Source organism: Oenanthe melanoleuca, chromosome 4 (genome assembly GCF_029582105.1).
Source record: "Oenanthe melanoleuca isolate GR-GAL-2019-014 chromosome 4, OMel1.0, whole genome shotgun sequence".
NCBI lineage: Eukaryota > Metazoa > Chordata > Aves > Passeriformes > Muscicapidae > Oenanthe > Oenanthe melanoleuca.
The window spans coordinates 4,311,012-4,332,096 of NC_079337.1; the positions used below are offsets into that span (position 1 = coordinate 4,311,012).

Consider the following 21,085-nt stretch of genomic DNA (forward strand, 5'->3'; position numbering starts at 1 on the left):
GCAAAATTTAACATTCAGTCAATACTCTTCTGTTAAGTCACATCAGTGTCTATTTCCATTTATCATCCTAAAATGTTCATGAGAGCAGGTACAGGATGGGTCAGGAGGATTTACCTCTCCTTCATTCTCAGAGAGATGTGTCTCCATCTCTAAATAATACTGAAGGAATTTTATCAGTCCATTGTGCTCCACGTGTACACAGAACACCAAAGATTCCCAAAGGGCTGGACAAAGGTTAATGAATTAATCACACCAACACTGCTGAACAGCTGGTAAATATTAGTATCCCCTTTTTAGAGAGAAAAGGAAAAGAGTTTTTTTCTGAAGGGATGTGCCAAAATCACAAAGGAAAAGTGTGGCAGAGCTGGCAGTAAAACTCACAGCTTCTGAGCCTTTCTCCTCTTCTTTACCAATACCCTTGGAATTAGAAAAAGTCAACCCATTTAACATGATATTATAATTTGACACAAATATAAAAAATTTAAATAATAATTAAAATTTAAGTAATAATTTAAACAAAGACAGATGTGAAGGCCAGGCTTGTAATAAGCAGCAGCATGTTTTCCCTTGTAGGATATTCAATTCAAGAGCAAAAGCTTTTAAAAATCTTCAAATACTGTTCTTCCAGCAAGTGTGAGCGATGTAAATTCTTACAGAGTATCTGCCTCTGGAAATGATTTGTCACATAGGAAATCAAAGAGTATGAAGAGACACCTAAATTCTCTAGTGATGCAGAATAGGGAAAATCTCTAGACTTTTGTTAAAGTAGTTGTAGTACATAGAAATGCCAATCTTTTCTGTTTAGGGTATAGCAGACGTCAAGAATTGTGTCTTCAGAGGCTGGGTCTGTGCTTTGGGTACCAACAAGATGCTCAGGACACAGAGCACTTGGCTGTGCAGCTGAAGAGTGAAACTCAAAGGTTACTTGCCCTGCCCAAAGTGGATTTCCTCTACCCAGTAAAACAAAGCCAGAACCATGATGTCAGGAAACCCTGATTCTTCTGCACTGTCTTGCTAATTTAAACCCACGTCTGCCAATGTCAAAGTAGCATCAGGGACCTGGAGAGGGCTTTTCATCACTCACTAGATAGATGATTTTCCTACATCACAAAGCAGGAACAGGAGGAAAACAGTGGGAATTCAGGAGAGCAGCACACTCAGAGGATTCACTTTTAGGAGCCTTTCTGCTGTTGTCACTGACAGTCACAGGTCTGTACAGCCACACAGGATGAGGAACTGTCAGGATAACAGTGCAAGATGCTGCCTTTTGAAGGCACTGAGAGGGATTCAATTTAATCTTTTTTTGCTCCCTGCTTCTTGCTGCAGAGTTACAGGTAAGCAGACAGCAACTAAGGAGCAAAACAGAAGCTTTGCTGCCTTAGCTGAGAGCTGAGCAGCCCTGTCAGGCCCCTCATCACACATGCACACAGCTGCCTGATGCTGCCATGCCAGTAAAGCATCTTCTGACCCCAGGCTGTCCATCACTCTATTGCTTGATAACATTCTAGCCTGAGTTTTTGTTTGGAGATCTGTCCAGAGCACAAGAGTTTGCTTGTTGGACTGCAGCCTGTGTTTCCTTCCTGGAAAGTTGGGGGAAAGACGACAAGCTTTGCCATAATCTCATCTCAGTGGTGAGTTAGGGTGTGCACCTGGAGCATGCACCTCTCACATCAGCCAAGGAACTCAGATCCACTGTTTCTCAAAAGGTCTCCCACTAAAACAGAGGTTACATTTGTCATTTTTTATCACCAGGCAGCTGACTGTGGATCTTTGTTTAATGATGGGCAGCTTCACAGGTGATTATCCCTCACAGCTTTATGAAGGAAGGAAGGACAAAGTAGCTCATGGTGCAAAGTGGCAGATTGTGTGTAATTGTGTGTTCAGTTAAATGAAACAGAGAGGAAGATCCTGAAGCTTTGATTAGGACTCTGGAAGTGTGAATACAGTTAATGGCTTCTTCACAGATTTTCTCTGTGCATTATGTCTGTGCTCTCGTTTTCTATCAGTAAAATGGGACCCATAATATTTCTCAGTTCTACTTCTTTAGTCCTACTTTTCCATTTTTTGGATGACATGGGCATACTTCCATTACTATCTGAGCCTCAGTGCATGAGAAATAGAAATAATCCCTCTTTTCACTCAAAACCCCCATGCATCACTGTAATACTGGTTCCTAATACAACATGAAACAATTTGCTTCTGAATATTGCAGTCTCTTTCTTACCTTCATTGACTTCATCATTTTCTTTGTCCACTTGTGCTTTCAGAACATAACGTTTTATCAGTCTCTTCATTATTTGCTGCCAGATTAAAACAGTTATATAATAAAGTGAGATTATATAATTAAGCATTGTTCATTTTTCTTTCTTAGCTCTCTCTGTCACATCTGCCTAAGAGAAAGAATGAACAGCCCCAGATGAAACACTTGTCTCAAATGGGCTTTTCTAGGGGCATGCTGAGAAAGGAAGGGAACAGCCATTTGAGTCATCTTTCACATCCCTTACCCAGAAACTCATTCTAGATATTCCTTCCCCAGTTTCAGATGTTTACTCATCACACTTTCCCAACTGGGACATCAAACACCAATTTTAAGTACTGCACCTGCTAGTTTTGAAACGCTTCAAATAATGGGCTTAGACAACAACTGTCTTTTTTTTTTTCAAGGAGCATCCTAGAGTTTAATTTCTACAGGAGGTTTTCTTTATCTGGTGAAGACAAAATTTATTTGAAACACAAAACTCTGCTAGAACCTTCTCACAGTTCTATTACTCAGGACAGTGAACATGGATGTACTTACCTGATAGCGTGTTGGCTGATTGAGAATGCTGTTAAAACTGTGGGATTCAAAAACTCTGGAGTTTGACTGAGTGAAAAGGTTTAACTAGGAAGAAATAAGACAAAATAAATTATGGAATTCACAGTTAGGATTCAGCTCCATTATTCTTTTTCTTTAGACATATTGGGGACCTTTCCATCTTTTACTATATCAGAGTATTATTTTTCCAAAATATGAGATTGCCTTGAATTATATGTTGATTTTGTTATTTTGGTTTTTTTTTAATGCTGATAATTTTAGCCATCCTGTTCTGAGGAAATAGGCTTAAAGTATCTTTAATTAATATTCTAATAACTCCTTGTGGGAATTATTTGCGTCTTCGAACACTCATCAATTTTTGTTTTAATTGTGTTTCCCCAGATTTGGTTGTTCTAACAAAATTTATGTCTATTTTTTTTTTTATGCAGTATAGGCAGTCTGAAATAGAGATTTATCTATATAAATTATTAATTACTATCATCAGAAGCATGGATTATAGGCTAAAACTAAAAAGAAAAGAAGACTGTTGAAATGGACACAAAATTCTTCACTGCAATGAAAAGATCTCAGAACCTACCCTTGATTTGGAGTTGCCCATTCCCATTTCAATGTCCTTCTGTAGCCGTCTCCTCCTGCACTTAGAAAAGTTAATGATCCTCATGATGAAATAGAAAAAAGATTTGGGGCTTGGTACAAGACTGAAGGGTGGAGGTAATGTTTTTCCATCATCAAAATATGACAGCCAAAGTTTAGAACGAGCAAACTTCCACTCTACGTCACTGTCATCCTGTGTTAGGAAATAAAACAGATGATGCTCTTGGTTTTTATGGAAAAACCAAAGAGCTTCCAAATAAAAAATAAAGCTTCTTTCAATTGAAACTGCTTTGAAATATCTTTAGATAAAATGTTATTTTCTTGCTAGTAAGACTTCCAGCAGTTCTGCAAATATGCAACCACTTTATTAGTCTATTTTAACCAAATTTCAGTTGTCTCTTAATGGCAACATTTCATTGAGAATACTTAGGTCAAGCACATGAAGCATTTAAACAAGGATAATTTTTGCATCAAGTGAAAGCCAACATATAAACTCCCTGCTATTTAAAGTGGAGCTTTCAGGGGTTTTACAAGTCTTGTTTTTCTCTTTAAAGTGGTCAAATGAGTTTGTTTCCTATGTACTTGCACAAGTGTTGAAGTATTAGACTCAAGGCTTAAAATGGTAGTGGCTCACAGCTTTTTACATAACCAGGATAAGCAACTCTGATTTATAATGGAGTATAGAAAATACAAATTTTGTGGTCCTCAAGAAATTGTGTTAAATACTGACAAACTTATTTTGTCTTAATATATTCTTTATGAATTATTCCAAGGTTGGATTATAACTAGTTTTCTCCTGCTGAATTGCCTAACGTTTCCCAGAACTCATTGAAAAGATAGGGAGTGACATATCCATTTGTACACTATGCCTTAGATAATCCTTCCTTCTGTTTGTGTGGGTGTGTGCCTGCATCTGTGTGAATGTAGTACACTTTGAACTCATGGTCTGGAAAGCTGGCACTATAAATATACTTTTACTTTCGTTTCATCAACCTGAGATTTATTTTTGAAACCCAATACTCTTTATTTTCTGATTTTTTTTAGAATTGGAGTTGGATGCCAAATATAGTCTGTACATGGCACAAGATAAACTTGTTTAGATCCTGTGAGTTTCTGCAGCTTGGCTGAGCTGTTAGATAAAGCCAGCTTTATTTTATACATTTTGTGTTACCCTTTCCTATGGTAATCTCTTCTTTATACTTTTTGCATATCACTGAAATAATTCCTGTTAACTCTGCCCTTTTTTCAGCATAACAGAAGAGAACAACTTGAGAACAGAGCCCACCTCAATTTCTTGATATGAACTGTTGATCATAGCAATCAGCATGTTGAGCAGAACCACCACCATTGTGACATTGTATATGCCATAAAGAACATAACCAATGTTCTCAATGAACTTGTGATCGTATTTGAGGACAACAGAGGTTACTTCAGACAAGCCAAATATTGACCAAAATAAGGTCTTGAAACTTTCTTCCACTCTGTAGGGGAAAAAAAAAAAAAAAAAAAAAAGGAAGGCATTATTAGTAACTGTAGTAACTGCATGAAGAAATATGTAAGTTGTGTTTACAATGACTGATAAACAAACTCAATTAATTTGTCTGTGAATCAGAGCACTGATCAAAACAACAAACATGCAAGGAAACATTTTTCACAGCACTTTCCATTTTTCCTCTGTGCTCCACCTATCCATCACAGCTAATAGAGCTGTAACAATAGATGCAGAACAACAAGAACTAGAAAGGTATTTTATACCAAGTAATATTCTCTTCCAATTGGTTGTCCATAAGTCTGCGTGATTGAAATATATGCAGGTGAAATTATTTCAGGCTGAAATGAAAGCTTCCATTATACAAACAGGGAACAACTGGTCTTTTGTGTTCTGCTTTCTGAGGTCTGCAGTTTTATTTTAAGGCTAAGAGAGAGCACACAGTATCTCACAGACTTTGTTATCTTAGAGAAAAACCTGAAAGTTTTGATTGGCTTTATACTTACAATCAAACCTCATACTTACGTTGTAAAGGCCGGGTTTAGTTTAGCTCCAAGGTAGTAGGAGTACAGTATGAACATTCCAATCATAAATGCAAGAAATACCATAATAAAAAGGACCATAAACTTGAAGATGTCCTTAACAGTCCTTCCAAGTGAGATCTGCAAGGGCCCAAAACTCTCATTTGCAGGTAGGATATATGCGATCCGAGAAAAGCTGAGAACAACAGCAATTGCATAAAGGCCTTCAGATATTATCTGAGGATCAGATGGGAGCCATTTATCTCTAGCTGGAAGATACGAAATACAGGGGTTACTCATTTATCACAATCTTGAGGAATAAACCCTGATAAGACTTTTCCATTACCATGTCTGAATTTAGTTGAGACAAATATTTGAAGAGTCTAATAGTTGTTGCTCTATTCCTATTTCATTTAAGTCACAAATTATGAATATGAATTACATTACCTTCTGTTAGAAGAAAAGTGACTTGAAGAAACATGACATTTTCTTCTGCAGTTTCCATTTTAACCTATAACTAATAACTAATTCCTTACTGCCTTTTTTAACATGTCTGTATTAGCTATCTTAACAGGCACTATGCTAAAGCTGGGAAATTTATTCCTATTTGGTGTTTTATTGATGGGAAGTTAAGTGTTGCCTGATGAACAATTTCGTTTATTAGTCACACTGAGCTTTTGCTTTTTGCATGATATAACCTAGTTCCCATAGTGACCATAAAGAGTTTTGCCAATTACCTCAAAAGAAATAGGATTGTGGGTTTTACACACAATGTGCACAGAAACAATTGAGTTATACATTAATTCATAAATTACTATGTGAATTCATGCACCATCTTAGCAGAGCAACACTGAATTAAAATGTGTGTCATATCAAAATACCTCATGTTTCTAAATGTGTATTTACATAGGCACAAGTTTAGATTGGTTATATTGCAATTAAGGTAAGTAACAAAACTAAGTCTGCTGTTACAATATATTGAAGTCCATCCTAAAATACAGTCAGCAGCATTTTCTTGTGTTGCAAATACAGATTAATCACACTTTTATTGACAAATGGTGATAGATGTTTGTAAGCATGAATAACTATCAAAAAACTGAACCAAAAAAAAAAGAAAAGGGAATCACACCAACATTTTATCTGTTGTGCAATTAGCCAAGAGTAAAATATAACCACCAAATGTTTAAAATCAAGGGGGTCAAATTTAGCTGTAGGGTAAAGAGAGGCTTCTAAATGCATCCTTGAAGCTTTCCTATGTTCAGATGTGTTTGGCAGAAAAACTAAGCTCACCATAAGTAAAATATTCAATTTCTGGAGGAAGTGTGACCTCTGAGAGGTCGTTCTCCTCAATGTAGTTGTCCACATACTGTTGTGCTTTTGTGGCCTGAAGGAATGCCAGGAGCCTGGCTGTGAAAGCGGCAATGAAAATGGACAGCATCCCAAAATCCAGAACATTCCATAACTGCAAGATGTATTCCCTGGGTCCTTCCAGCCACAGCTCCTTGCATTCTGACCACATCATACCTGCAACAAGAAATGAAAAAGCACAGCAATGTTTGCCAAATTGCTGTCATTTAAATTCCTTGCATTCTCCTATTTCATGGAAGTGAGTGATACCAGTGGAGTAGAGATTTACTTATTTGCAATATCACAGCATCCTCACCCCCTTCACTAAGGTTATTTTCTCTTGGTTTCAACAGGGTTGATCAAATAGCAAGGTGTTAATTGAAATTAATTAATGGAAATATAGTTCAGACATCACCCCACAGAGAGTAGAGCCTTGACTTTTCAGTGAAAGTATTGTGGCCTAACAACAAAACCTCTATAACTCCAAAGGAGAAAAAATAAAGTGTGGAGAAAAAAAATGTCCCCTTATTTTCTTACCATTTACATTCCCAAGCCACTTCTGAATCAGAGGGTTTAATTTTTCCACAAGAGCACACAGCAGCTGGATCAAAGGTTTAGGACCTGGGCTTCTCTCCTCCCTTTTAGACTTTCTATTTGCAAGAAAACAGGAAGATGAAGGGGCAATATACCTACCAAGAACCCACACCATGATCAGCATTTCTGTCCAGGTGAACTGGGTGGTCTTCACCCTAAAGATCTGCTTGGGGTAATCAGTAACAGTGACATTCGGCAGCGTTGTTATGCCCTCAAATCTGTCTGAAGCATTGAACACCAGCAGGCCTAAGAAAATAATGAAGGATGCTGCATGTGCCACAAATTTCATAAATGGGCTTCGAAGAATTCTTCCAAGCTGCAAAGGCAGAATGAAAGCAGTCACTCAGTTTTCTCAAAGAAACACCAGGCATTACAGAAGCATAAATGGGCACTCAGAGCTCAAGACAGCCAGAGACCTCATTCTTAAAAGATATTGCTCCAAGAGCACTCAGCTGTGATGCCTTGCCATTTCAGACAAAATGCTCCCACAGGGAGCCTCACAGAGTATGCTGTCCTGTTAGTGAGTGCTCATGTTATTCCATAAACTCTAGATGGCAATGTTTAGTGGAAACACTCCAAGGAATTGCAAATGCACAATGGCAGTGACCAGGAAGAGTTTATAAAGCAAGACCAGGGGAAGATAAATTATTAAAATCTCCAATTCCACAAAATATTTTCCTTAATAACAAGTGTACTATTAGCTTTTCTACAACTACAGCTCTAGGAAAAATTAGTTGTTTGCTTATCTCTGGTTACTGTATTCCATCCATGTTCAGAGCTCTAAGTGCCAAATAAGTACCTGTGTCTATTAAAACTAACAACTGTTCCACAAAATAGACTAAGAAAAATAAGATCAGAAATATTAGTGATTTTTAAAAGAAATTCGTCAGGTTTAATTCACATCTGCACCTGGTAAAAGAACAAAACAGCAGCAGTAGGGGCAGTCTGTCTGCACCTGAAGAGGGAACCAGCTGCTTCCAGAAGACCACATGAGCTTTCTTATTTCAATGAATTGTTTTCCTTGAAATTTGGGCCAGCTACTATGAACTAAGCAAACCAGAGCACATTAAACTGCATTCACTACCTGGGCAAACAATCTCAGGTTCACTTCCTGCTCTTGACCTTCAGAAAGCATTTTGTAATTGCAATATCAAACAACTGACCTGAATGTATAGCACTTTTATTTGACATGAGCACTGAGGAAAAACATCAGATGTTTCTGCTACTGGGAATTAGAGCTCAAGGACAAATGTCACTCTTCCATATTACAGACCAGCTAAAAATATATTAATATGTTCCTATTATATGGAGCTGTGAGGAATATACTTACTAAAGATATTAATGGAGAGTAACAATTACACTATTTTCATAAAAGTTTATCTTTAAAGTTAATAAATATTTAACCCAGAGAAAAAATCAGGTTCCTTTCAAATATGTGGATGAGAAAAACCTTATCCTCTGTGAGATGAACTAAAAGAATGAAATAGAAAAGAAACTCACATTTCTTTGCTTTACACTTGCTAAGGAAATAGAATTGAAAGGCCACATTCAGCACTGGAGTAAATGTACTTAAATTTTTTAAAAATGTTAATGCACTAGAGAAATCTTCATCTGATTTACCAAAAATCTAACAATACATCAGATTTGTAAACAATTCATGTGTTACAAACCATTTCAAAGAAACTGCTGTTTCTTTCTTTGTGAGATCAGCAGGAAAGGTGGGAGCACCCTGACACTTTCACATATTTTTAGAAAGGTAAGAGTTTACAGCTAAACTCTTTTATGAATAAACCGCACTACATGGTCAGAATGATGCATTTAATTTAATTTCTGCTCTATGGTTCAGCTGGCAAACAGACCTCCTAGCGCTGGGATAACAAATATTTTACTTAAGATTAAGTTCTGCATCAGTAAAGTCAACAGATGTTCTGCTAATGGTTTATATGGAAACAGCATGAGACCTCAGGATGCCACCAGAGGAGACTTAATAAAGAATCTGAGTGGTGACTTTCAAAAAATCCATGTCACTAATACAAAGAAATTACACAGCAGAGACTGTGAGGTGAGCACAACCTAGGGAAATTTAAAAAAGAAAAAAGCTCGCAGAGAAGGTTATTCTTCTTTCCTTCAGCTTAATACTAATTTATATTCATACTCCATCATTGTGGTCCCCTCTTTACAGTGCAAGTAACAATAAAACCCCTAAACATCTTTTGGCTCAAGGTTAGAGAAAAATTGCTAAAAATATAATTAATTAGTTAAAATTTGGAAGCAGCAGAATTGCATGTTGACTGCCAGAAAAGGAAAAGCAGCTCTGAGAACAGCACAAGACACATAATTTATAAAATTCAGTACCCTGCTACATGGTGCAATCCAGTAACCAATGGCTAGAAAGGGAAGGCCCAATGCCACAACCAGCACCACCAGACACTTGATAGCTATGGTCTGCTCCCGTAATCCTGAGAGGTTTTCATACCAGATTGTCAGTAGCTGTTGCTGACAGTTTGGATGGGCCACAAACTGCAAAGAAAAAGAAAAGGAAAGAAACACCAAGACATGCTGTCATTAATAAGAAGAGTTACATAACTGCTACAAGCACAATTGTGATCACCTTAAGGTCTAAATTAATACTAGACATTTCAGAACCATGGCTTTTTTTCTTTTCTCATTTCCTTTAAAACAAAGGTTAATAAATAAAGAAGCAACTGCCAGATCACAAGAGCATGTGGGACACCAGAGTTAAGCACAAGGGCAGCCTGGTTTTCACAGCAGTTTGAAGAAATCTGGTAATATACTTATCAAAAACTGGTGAGTCAGAATAAAGAAGGTGAGGTGTATCACAAAAAAGAGTTTGAAAATAAATCTGATAACTGATAATTTGTGTTGGGCTAAGACTGAGATTTCATGTCATATACTCTAGAAAAATTAAAATACTGTAAACCTTGGATACCCATTTTATTATCCCTTGTACTCTGCAGAGATCATTATGTACTACATACACTGTTGTTTGCCAGGTCTTGCTTGCAAAACTCTATTAATATTCCAAATCTCATTAAAAAGTGCATAGAGTAGTACAGCAGGACAGACTTCTTAAAGAAAATCAAATTAAATCATTGGCAATGGAAACAGGGAACCTTAAACCTCTCAGGAAGAGTATTTCTGCAACTGCTGCATGAACCTTAAAAAGGAAGGCAATCTTCATACTTTAATCTACTTTGCTGTAAAATTAAAGTCCCTAAGCATTTTGGTGTGTGATGCATTAAGCAGTTACTTCACATATTAATGCAGTTTGTACATAAAGTGGAGTGGCCAAGAGAAATAAATAAAGAGATTGTAAAAAAGTCCTTTAAGAAATTAATGTCAACTCAAACTGATTCTGTTCTTTTTATTAGGCTGTCACCTTTGAAGCTTATGCACCATAAAAACTGCCAGCCTGGCCCATTTGAGAAGAAGAGATTGGGTTTTTGTGTGTTTGTGCATTCTGACATATGCCCCCAGCCTCTTCTTTTGCTAAGATAAATTTCATTGTCAACTCAGGACATCAAAGGGACAAATCCCACAGCAGATTAACTGTGGACAAAGGCAGGAAAGTAAATAATTATTTCAAATTACAAAGACATTTTTAAAATCAGGCTTAAAACTGTGGGGAAGAGGAGGGAAGAAACACGCACATCATTCCTTCTGTTACCACAGGGAATGGGAAGAAACAGTAAAGGAGCTTTAAGGAAGTTTACTCTGGGCTGGGAATCAGCCCATGGGCCCTGTGGCACCTCATCCAGAGCTCTGTGCTGGTTTGTTCTCCTGATCTATCAACATTTTGATCTGACACTAAAAGGAGATCTGCTATAATTTTCAGAAAAAAAAAAAAAAAGGAAGATTTAGTGAATAAGATGCCAAGGGTTATGGGCAAGTTCTTCTCTGGCAGTGAGTCTAAAGGCTCTTGAGAAGATCTTAGCAACTTATTTAACTGCTGGCAGCTGCACACTGTGCACCACTTCCAAGCCCTCGGAGCGAGTTGTGTCACTTCTCATCCATAAAAGCTCTGAAATTCATCCCTCCTCTCTCAGTCTTTACTGAAATACTTCAACTTATGATTGTGTTTGGTTTATTTTCAGCAGCTTTAAACTGTGCCCATCTCTGCTGCATGTGTGTCTGTATTACCTGTATTTGCCTGCAGCTTCATCTCCTCCAAGGACAGTAGGCTGACATCACGTTTTACCTACTGCTCACATCATCCTAAAACCTTGTTCTTCCTGCATTTCTCCTCTCATTCTATTTTCCATGCAGTTTCTCACTTTTCATTACATATGTTGAACTCATTATCACATGTATCTAATACTTTCAGCTCCAAGCAGAACCCCAGTGAACAAAAATGATTCATGAGAACAGTATCTGGTCACTAAAAGAAAAAATATCCAAATTTTAATGCAGCTGCTTTTCCAAGCATAATTGACAGTAACACTTCTGATGTTTTCAGTTTCACGACCATGAACCAAGTCATCAGTATGTAAATATTTTTCTGTATGACTCAGAGTGATTATGTTATTTATTTCTACCATCATAATGGCTGGGCTTAGAGCAAGAACAAATCCTGGCACTCTCTGACACATTAACACACAAAATACAAAGAGAATTTTGCATCTTCTTTCTTCTTATCCATCAGTTGAACACTTCAGGGTTTGAAAATTAACTCCTGTGATTTTATTCCAGCTCTTATTGATTTCACTTAGAAATTCCATCTTGACTTTTGTCTTGGCAAGAACTGCAGATTAGTTGGGCCTGTGTCAGCTCTTCTCTGGAATTTTGTTTGCAATCTAAAGACAGAGTTGAGACACAAAACTAAAAGCACTACTACAGCAGTAATTCAGCATACAGAGCAAGACTAATTTGTTTTCGGATTTTTTTTCGCCCTCCCCTAATTCCCTTAGTCCTTCTCTATCGGGGCTGCAGTTTCAGTCTGAACCTTTGCTTCAAACCCACATCATGTTTAAAAGATGGGCTCCACTTTGGTGCAGTACCTAGGGCATTAAGTGCAAGAGTTTCATTACTAATAGAATTAAAAACTACTTTTCCCTAGCAGTGAAGTTCTGAGCACATTTGCTACTTGTCATATGTTTTTTCCTGCCTCTCCTCCCTCTGGACAGGGCCTAGGCTTATTAACTATTTCATGGACCTGCTGCTCTGTTTGCCTGCACTGCTGGCAACAGGTTACTGACCTTGATGGACCTGACCTGGAAGCACATCTAGAAATATGGAAAGCTAAGGAAATAGGCCACGTCCTTGTCTCCTTCCTATGGTGAGAGGGTTGAAATAATCCCATGTGGAGTTCCCACATCTAAATCTCTTCCAATCAGGATATCACTAGAATCTGTCACAGCTCTGATGGAGCAAATCCCAGCATCAAATGACCACCTTTCCATCCTTCCCATGCCCTGTGTAATGGCCACTTACAGGGAACTGCACATGTATGAATATGGTAACAACTCTGCACCATCTATTTCCTCCCACCAAGATCATTCCTCTTGTAAGTTCTGAACTGTATTTGTCATGAACTGCAGCCAGCACTCCGAGTTTCTCTCTTGCAAGAGAACTAGTTTGCTATGAGGAATTCTCTCCTCTTTTTTTTTTCACTATTTAGATATCTGTTATTCTTAACAGATCTGTGTGGCCCTTTGCTCAGCAGTGAATTTTATCCATGACAACAAACTCATAAAAGAAAACCACAGCCTTCAGTGTGAAAGCTGAGACATGAGTCTCAACAAAGTTTTGGTACACATTAAGCTGCAATACCATAAAGAATGTATATATTTAGACACTACTACATGCTTATGCACTTTGATTTTTTTTCCCCCATTCCAGACTTAAATTAATTTAATGCTTGTATATATTTACCTTGATTTTTGGTAATTAATATGCATTTATTTGCTGTAGACCAATCCTATACTGGAAATGATGATTTGCTGCTTGGGATCTGTGCTTACAATTTCTGTTATCAATCTTTTGGGGCCTTCATAAACACCAGCAATCCCCAGTTGTTCCGGCAGGGTCCTTACAATTCATTTTATATGGCAGATTGGCTCAAGAGGTGGCCACAGAACAGAGAGTTATTTATTCTGAGAGACACAAGGCTTCTTGTGGAGATGATGAAACTATAATGGCTGTAAGGAATGGAAGTGATGCTAATCACATAAATAGGTAGCTGTAAATAATACATAGGCACTGCTGTATTTCCTGCTCCTCTCACAACAGGACACAGTTGTAGCTATTTTCTGTGCTAGCCTAATGTGGGATCTTGAGGAGAACAACATAGCAATACAATAAAAACTACAATGAAAGGATATGTATTTATGTCAAATATGTGCTGCACAGCTCCGTTTTTCAACACATAACATTCATTCACAAAATACAAACTATTTTGATAGAGGCATCTACTGAAAATGCTCACCATAACACCAATAAACATAGGTACAAAGGTGAAGAACAGGAATTAAGTGATCAAGAAGACATAGACATATTCCATGCATTTCCAGGGCTGAGTTTTAAAATACTTTTTGAAGGAACAAACATGGTAAATCATGTGGAATTTCTTACAACAGTTGCAGATGAGCTGTTTACGGGTTGAAACCAACACTTTCACCAACACAGCCTTCTCTTTGGATTAGGTATTATTGCATTGACTGACAGGAAGACAGCCTGAGTGTCACTGAGTGAAAATCTGGCTGTACTGAAACACCTTTTGAGTTAATCAGGAGAAGGATCTGACCAACTGTGCAAAGCCTTGTTGCACACCTCATTTATGTCATCACAGTCTCCTGCCACTTCTCAGCAGTGGGAAGTAGATTAAACGAAACTCCTTCATTACAGCCCCCTCCTGCCTTGTGAGAGCCTTGATTACTCACACCACGTCTCAGTTGCACATCTGACCACGGGTTCACATCCCCTGCAGCAGGAGGAGGTGGCCCTGCCCTCCTGAGAGCTGGGAGGAGTTACCTTTTTGACCTCGTACTTGATGGCCAGCTTGACGCGGCTCAGGGACGCGCGGTGCCGCTGCGCTTCCACGGGCTCGGCGCTCAGGTCCCCGTTCAGAATGGCCTCCACCTCCTCCGAGTCCCGGCACAGATCCAGGACACCCACCACGAAGTCCTTGCACTGCATGGACAGCTTGCGGTAGTCGTTCTGCAACAGGAGGGGGACAGAAGACGGCCTGTGACAAACGTGCTTGAAGAGGCAATGGCGAGGAAAAAAGGACCTGCACGAGCTGCTAAAAATGAAGGGTTTGATTTTTACTGTGTCGAGTTTGGAGTGTGTCAGATATTGCAGAATTTTTGTACAGCAGAATTTGTTCTCTGAAACGAGGTAAACACCGACATAGGAGTGTGATGAAAATAACCTGGATGGGCAACAAGGGGCAGCTGAAAATATAAGCATTACACAAACAAAGCAGGATCAGGACTATTGAAGAAGTACCCTCACTCTTGCAAAAACTTTGCTGACAACTAATGAAGTAATTGCCTCTGAGGTTACAAATATCTTTTAGCTCTTTCTACACTGCTGAAGTGGCTGATTACTCATTACTCTGATGTACACCAGGTACATCTCCCCTTTTTTCCTTTTCCGCCCTCTCCCTTCCTTGGAACTTCTCGCACTCAACAACTGTCACAGTGGGTTACAAAGTAACTGCATAGAGTAACTGCAGGACAAACTTGGACACCAACATTCAGGGCAAAAGATCCCAAATTTCCTGTAAGAGTGCTCTGGAAAGAACAAGAGAATTCATCTTCCATACCTGTTCAGTCTTTCCAAGGACTATCATATCAACATCAAATATTTGCCTCTCTCTAATCTCCTTCTTCCTCTGACAAAATATTTGTGGCTGCATTTCAGGATTTTTAGATAACTTTGTAACTTTGCACATCTGAAATTTTGCTTGTACTTTTGTTCATATTTGTAAATGTCTCCTACCACCTCTGTGACATTACCCATAAACTCTTATCTTGGTCTCTGCTTCAGCAGAAACCTCAGTCTTCATTTTTGTGTCCATGTCCTGTCAGACAGATTTCTAAAAATTCCACATCTGAGATGTGGCCTCTGATTTTTTCAGATGAGGCTACAGCTGGAGGAGGAAACTTGACTGAATCTGCCAGTTTTACCTGTAGTAATTTACCTGCAGGAGAAACAGCACAACCAACTTTTTCAATTAATACATAGCTTTTCTTCAGTTTTTTTTTCCTCACCAGGCCACCAAAATACTAATTTGAGCCCTCTGCCTCTCCATTTGTTGTGTTTTACTGTTCATTTCCAGACACTGCCTTTTCAAAATCACTTTTTGAGAGTGCAGATTTTTCCTTAGAGGTGCCTGTCTTCTCAAAAACATTTCCTTACTGCTTCTGCCCTCACAATCTTCTCACTTAATATATATATATATTTCTTTTTTTCTGAAACCCTCACTTTTTCCTCCTTTCCTAAGTAATTTTACCTCCTTGCACTGGTAGTTTTGCTAGATTTTCAACTTAGCATCTAATGGGACAGAGAAACTAATGTGCTCTCAGCAGCTTCAAATTATTTTGGGAAATGATGGGAAAAGACTGCATAGGCTAAGAGCAAGAATCAGCCATCAGTCCCATAGGTCAGATTCAGATATGAATCAAAATGAAACATTACTGGAGACAAACAGATACTCCTAGAAGTTGTGTTATTACACAAGACTGACATCCCCGATACAGACTTGGAAACAACCAGTCCTAATCACAGACCTTAAACAGGATCCTGTTATTTCCTTTGGTCATAGAGGACAAATTAATTCAGTTGTCACTGAAACAACAGGATGTAAGGTTATTTTAGATTTGTTTTTGGTAACCAAGGAGAACAGGACAGAAGAGCCAATTATAAAAATAATACTGGGATGTGTGATTAAATTCAGTGAAGGGATAAGCAAGCTTATGTATGAACAAGAATTAGGACTTTGAAAAAGGCAAAGTCTCATATTAATCAAGGGAGTGAAATATATTTGCTAGCATGGAAGACTGCATGCAGCTAGAGCTTTTACATGAAATGTGGTTAGATTTCAGACACTACAAAGATAAAATCCTTGCAAAAGAAGACTCCAGGATGGTGGCTAGAAAATAGCAGCAGTAAAAAAAAAACAAAACCAAACAAAAAACAAACCAACAAAGAGGAACAGTTTTTCACGACAGCCTAGTCAAGAAAAAGCTTCATCACAGAGGCCAAACCTCTAAGTATAAACTGCTAGAATTCAGGTTATGGAGAATATTAGGCAAAGCACCAGGAGGAGACACAATGTAAAAAGAAGATGGGGATTTTATTCACTGAAGAAAAAGGAGTGACTAAAAACAATCTAATAAAGCTAAAACCAATACCATGCCTTCAGTTTATTGAAGTCCTATGTTGTTTATATTGTTTCCACAAAAGAATTCCTAAATATCAGTGAGAACTTGAACACTCTTCCTTAAGCATTTAATTTCAAGTAAGGGCTGCTTACAGATTTCACTACAGCTAAAGGAAGTATTCACTAAAGGAGGTAGCAGAGCAAAAACCATGAAAATCATCAGACACAGCTTAACATGAATTCAAGAGCAATAAGACTGATAATCAACCTTTTTCTAACACTTTAAAATAGCTGCAAATCTGCTTTCAAAGTGCATGGGACAATACACTTCCTGCAGTGACTTCAGTAATAATACATCATAACTAAAAGAGAAACTACATTCTTTTTCACCTGAATTTGCAGACACTTTTAACTTTCAAAAATAAGTATTTGTTTTACTATTATTTGTATCTAACCTACAGTCTAAAGTGGCATCTTATTAAGGTTTAATAAAGTTTAGTTAAGATGCTTTTGTATTATTTAAGTGCTTTATGACATAACACAACCCAAATTTTTCCTTGTATGAATAAACATGGCCTGTCCAGTTGCAGGGAAAGGTTTCAATTACAAAGTGTTTTCTCATTCATTTGCTAATTGTGAAGAAATAGAAGAAGAAATAGTGGATTTCTAATAGTTAGGAAGTAACAAGTGTTATTTCCATGCTATGCACGTTTGCTTACCCTGAGATTTACCCACATTTCTTCTAGTAGCAGTAGAGTAACAGTAAAAACATGAATTACATGTTTCTTCATTAGTAGATACACCAGTTGCTTATAACAGTTATGCTTATTGCCAGATAAGATTAACAATACAATGGAGGAGGTTTTATTCTGTCAAATTTAAGGATTAAATACAGCCTACATTACTCAAAAATGCTGTTATGAGAACTGAAAACCAGTATGTGCATTCTTAATATCTCACTCTTGCTTCGAATCTTATAGCAGGAAAATTTGTCAGATTTCCCTCTCCAGGTCTTTATTTACCTATGTATTAGCAAATCAAATTTGTCCCACTCTATCTGATTGCTTTACAGAATTAAATAGACAAACAGTACCTGATTCTCAAACAACTTTCTACCTCTAGGGTGTTGTGTGAATATCAAATTCTAATCTATGGTCCCAGTTATCCAAATCACCTCTGCTCACTCCTGAGAACATACAAATGAAGCCACAAGATCAACACTAACAGTTGCACAAACACCTTTGTAGCACTAAAAAATATCAGCGTACACGCTGCATTTCCCAGGTTCCGCAGGTGACTCCAGCACATACAGGACAACTGATGGCAACTGGAATGGCAAAGCTGTGTCTCATAAGCAGTTTCAGAGGACTCTGACACACATCAAAAGCTGCATCTCAGCCTGCCCAAATCTATGTTCTGTTCTCACTCATAACATCGAGCACTGCCCTGTGAATTCATCTGGAGTCCTGACAAAGAACGGATCGATCAGTCTGTGCACAGAATGAAGCACATGAACAGAAAACCTTCAGCTGATTTCACACAAGATTTGTAACCACTGCAAAGGAAATTTATACTGAGCTACCACATGCAGTCAAACAAAATGAAGGGATCTGTGTTCTGTTACAGGAGCCCAAGGTTCACAAGCACCAAGGTTCACAAGTAATGCATAACTAATTTGCAGTCATTTTACTGAATCATAAATTTATGTTATTATCTGGTAAATGGCCAGATTGAAATCACATATATGGTGAGTTTGCACATGTAACTGTATATGCAAATCAAGCATATAATTGCACTAATGGCTATGGATCTGGGCCCTGTCTTTTCAAAAGCTGGGCCTAAACCTAGATCAAGCTTGAACACTCTTTGTTAGTTCAGCTGAGATAACACTATGTAAATTTACTTGGAACTCTGACAGATTCTGCTTTTAGATGCACGTCCACATCTTCCGTTGGTTCAGTAGGAGCTTTTAGCAAAACTGGGAACAGGGATTTATCCTATAGAAAGCAGGACTACAACCTTTTGGATCCTTGCCAGAGCAATTTCAGCTGGGAGAACAGAGCTTGCTTACACAGGACAGCATTTAGTTGAAAGCTGGTATAAAGAGATATCCACGGGGCTTTTTAGCCACCTTGTCCTCTCTTCCTATGGTGACTCCAAAGGAAAGTTAAATCAGCTCTTCTGACTGTCAGAAATCCTCCCTTCCCTGGGCAGTAACAGCTTTAAAGTTCTCAGGCAGGAGGGTTAATGTCAATTAACTTTAGTAACCCAGCCCTGCCATTCCCCAAGCCAAGCCGTGGTTGGCCATGGTCTGCTAAAAATAGGAGAACAGGAAAACTCAAAAATTTGGAATATTTGTATTGCAGAGTATTTTGTGGGCAGGAAAAGATAATTCTCCAGCTCTGTTAATGGTCACTTATTTACATTAAGACAAGATATAGTTACAGTTTTTATGATTTGGTAACATTCTTGACTGAGATCAAACTGAAATTCCTGATGTCATCTGAAATCCTGCAGTCAATCCCTGGAATTAGGATACTAGGGGGACTAGAAATACAAAGTAAAGTCAGAGAAATATTGTACTCCCTGCCCTGGCCATGAGAGAATTGAATAGAAGAATACATGAGAAGAAGACAAGTGCATGCAAATATCAAAAAAGAGTAAAAGTGTCAAGAAGAAATAAATACAATAGGCGAAGAAGAGCAAAAGGACAAACAGCAGGTTGAAACAAGGATTTTACAAATGGAATTAAGGAAGCTTGGAGATGAAAGTAGAATGAAATAGTCTTTAGGACTCCAGTTTCCTCATCTATTTTTAGTAATTTTCAGTACTTTTTTTTTTGGCTATGTGTCTTGCATCTTCCAAGAAAAATCAGGGCTCCATGTTTCTTTGAATCCTTTCTTCTTACATCCAAAAGGAAAATAAAACAAAATCCTAAAAATCAGTGTAATTAATCAGGTTTTCTTGAGGAACTGACTGCCATGAATGAATGGCCTAAGTCACCTTCCCACATTTCTAATTCACTTGTGCAAACCCTGTTTGTGCATTAGAATTTCTTAGTGTAAATGATAAGCAAGAAAGGCAGACTGGATTTTGCATATGCAATGGTATTAGGTTCAATTGAACAAGCATTTACCAGGAAACCTGGCCCTCAAGTGTTTTCAAACAGGTTCAACCTATGTTCTTTCTCTGTGGGAAAACCACCCACAACAGTATTTTCTGTAGGAGTGCTCTGTATCCTGGAAGAGGAGCATGCAGAGGAAACGTTGTGGGCTCTCAATATTCCATAGGTACTGAGAATAAATCATGATTTAAACTGAGTTGTCCACTATTTTGTTGCGAGAGAGATGAAGTGTTTTGCCCATTTTTTTCCACCCTGAAACAATTCTGCTCAGTACTGTGCTACAGACTGAATTTGAGTGGAATACTTGAGCATTTCCAGTGATGATCCTAGACAAGAGTGCATCAGAAGTCTGCAGGAATGCAAATGCTGGATTAGAAGCTTTCTCCTCTGGGATGTGACAAAGCACACAAAGTTATTAGCCAAACAGATTCAGATGACACATCTATAGGGAAGAAAGCACTGAAAAGGCAGTTACAGATGGGAGGGACCCCAGGAAAACACTCAGCTCTATCAGGCTTGATGGAAACAGAAGGAAGAAAAGAGATGTGATGCCAATGAGGAGAGTAATTATTTCACTGGAATGTTTTGTTGATGAGAAGCTGGAATTTCCATGCCAGCAAGGAGTCAGGAACAATTTTTACTGTAGGTGCCAAAACTGATACACCTGGCAAGGTTAGTAGCCATGTAAGTGCTATCCAAAAATGCTGAAATCTGTGAAAATAGTAGAAAATATAATTTCTTGGGGTCTTAGGCATCCCAAACTAGCAGGGAATTACCATTTTGAAAACTGAAATAATTTTTTTAAGTTCTGGTTTGAAATGAGAAGCTCAATCAAAAAACTTCACCTTTTCTCCTCCAAAATTTCAAGCTACTTTTTTTTCTGATGAAATTTGTATGCATGGTATTAGCATCTGTAAGATGGGAGTCTCCCATGAATTTCTATTTCCACTGTAATTTTTCTATGCAGTTCTAATCATCTACATCCTTGCCTAACAAAAACACAATGCAGCTTGCCCTAATTTAGCTTTTGATGGCAGAGTACCTTTTCTTCTGAGGAAAAAGAAAAATCTGACATTTTTTCCTGAATAAATACATTGAGGAAGTATTCAATTAATTTGCCAGGTTACACAATACACAGCACAGTATGAATGAGTTCCTTCAGCAGAGAAAGGGGAAAAAGGGTTTAAGATGAATTTTACACTTCATCAGTGTGTGTTATAATACATTAATCCTTCTCACTACTTAAAATCTATTT

At 38.0% G+C, this 21,085-nt stretch overlaps 1 protein-coding gene across 1 annotated transcript in view; it reads right to left on the reverse strand.

Annotated features, from left to right (window-relative positions):
• Positions 1 to 21,085, reverse strand: part of TRPC3 (transient receptor potential cation channel subfamily C member 3) — a 33,224-nt gene that overhangs the window by 593 nt on the left and 11,546 nt on the right. Inside the window, exons 3-11 of the mRNA XM_056489994.1 lie at positions 14,351 to 14,536; positions 9,716 to 9,880; positions 7,460 to 7,676; positions 6,710 to 6,943; positions 5,424 to 5,688; positions 4,695 to 4,890; positions 3,393 to 3,602; positions 2,798 to 2,881; positions 2,225 to 2,300 (exon numbers count right to left, since the gene is read on the reverse strand). Of these exons, the coding sequence (XP_056345969.1) occupies positions 2,225 to 2,300; positions 2,798 to 2,881; positions 3,393 to 3,602; positions 4,695 to 4,890; positions 5,424 to 5,688; positions 6,710 to 6,943; positions 7,460 to 7,676; positions 9,716 to 9,880; positions 14,351 to 14,536 (1,633 nt within the window). The remainder of the gene's footprint in view (positions 1 to 2,224; positions 2,301 to 2,797; positions 2,882 to 3,392; positions 3,603 to 4,694; positions 4,891 to 5,423; positions 5,689 to 6,709; positions 6,944 to 7,459; positions 7,677 to 9,715; positions 9,881 to 14,350; positions 14,537 to 21,085) is intronic.